Raw genomic sequence first — 1,288 nt, forward strand, 5'->3', positions numbered from 1 at the left:
GGTACCGACAGTGATTAAACCCACAGAGAACCAGCTTCCCAGCTCAAACTGGAAACAAATATATTTTTAAATAAGAGGAGATATGCCTGAGGACAGCTAAATCTAGGTAATTCTTTTTATTATAAAAGGATTTCTCTTAAAAATTTCTCCCCCACTTTGATGCTAAGAAATAAATTTGATGTTATAATAAAAAAATCCACCTAGGTCAGTGGTCGGCAAACTGCGACCCCTTGAGTGTGGCTCTTCCACAAAATACCACATGCAGGCGCGCACGTACAGTGCGACTGAAACTTCGTGGCCACACTCAAGGGGCCAAAGAGCCAAATGTGGCTCGTGAGCAGCAGTTTGCCAACCACTGACCTAGGTTGTTTTATCTGAGATAGTTTAAAATGAACAGGTGACTCACATTTTTAATTTAAAGTAAGTTTGAAGCCCTGGCCAGGTAGCTCAGTTGGTTAGAGCGTCATCCTGATATGCCAAGGTTGCCAGTTCAATCCCGGGTCAGGGCACATATAAGAATCAACCAGTGAGTGAGTAAATAAGTGGAACAACGAATTAATGTTTCTCTCTCCCTTCCTCTCTCTCTCTAAAAAAAAAAAAAAATCAATAAGAAAATAAAAATAAAATAAGCTCGATATGTCTGAAGTCTATGCTGAAGAAAAAAGATGCCAAAAAATTCACTCATCACCCAAAATAGTTAAGCTTTCTAAACTGAATCTCTTCAGCATGAGGTCAAAGACAGACTTCTCTTAGAAGATCCCCAAATGCTACCTATCCCAACTACTTAAAAGTCAGCTTCTGTTTCTCCAAGAAACAAAACACATCCAATGTGACATAAAAGCACCATCTACCTGAAATGCAAAATAACCAGCAAGCCACATTCTTTTTCACAGAATTAGCAGGCGTAGATCACCTGCTGCTTGGATAATTTATTTCACTGTTTCTTTTTTTTACTGGCAGGACTGTCCAAGACTTCTATCTTGCCTTTTCCATCTTCTGAATGAGGAAGCTTGATGTTATCTACAGTGACTTCAGAAGAGCTGCTGTCATCTTCGTCCTCGGATTCAGAACTGGCCTGTGAATTCTCTTCAGAACTGTCTTCATCTTTTGAATCAGACTGATTCATCTCAAACAAGGCCACGTCCTGCAAAAATCACCACATGAGAAATTTATTTCCCTAAAAAGTTACAATAAAAACATTGGGAACAATCAACATTTAGCACAATATTGAAACACAATGGACATGTTGTTGTTTTTTTCAATTCTCATCCGAGGATACGTTCTTATT

The 1,288-nt window shown here is 38.8% G+C and overlaps 1 protein-coding gene across 1 annotated transcript in view; it reads right to left on the bottom strand.

Moving 5' to 3' along the window:
- Nucleotides 1–880: 880 nt before the first annotated feature.
- CUNH12orf45 (chromosome unknown C12orf45 homolog) overlaps nt 881–1,288 on the bottom strand; it is a 7,425-nt gene continuing 7,017 nt past the window's right edge. Inside the window, exon 4 of the mRNA XM_006107610.3 lies at nt 881–1,144. Within this exon, the coding sequence (XP_006107672.1) occupies nt 935–1,144 (210 nt within the window). The 3' untranslated portion in view covers nt 881–934. The remainder of the gene's footprint in view (nt 1,145–1,288) is intronic.

Source organism: Myotis lucifugus, unplaced genomic scaffold (genome assembly GCF_000147115.1).
Source record: "Myotis lucifugus unplaced genomic scaffold, Myoluc2.0 scaffold_1298, whole genome shotgun sequence".
In the NCBI taxonomy this organism is placed as follows: Eukaryota; Metazoa; Chordata; class Mammalia; order Chiroptera; family Vespertilionidae; genus Myotis; species Myotis lucifugus.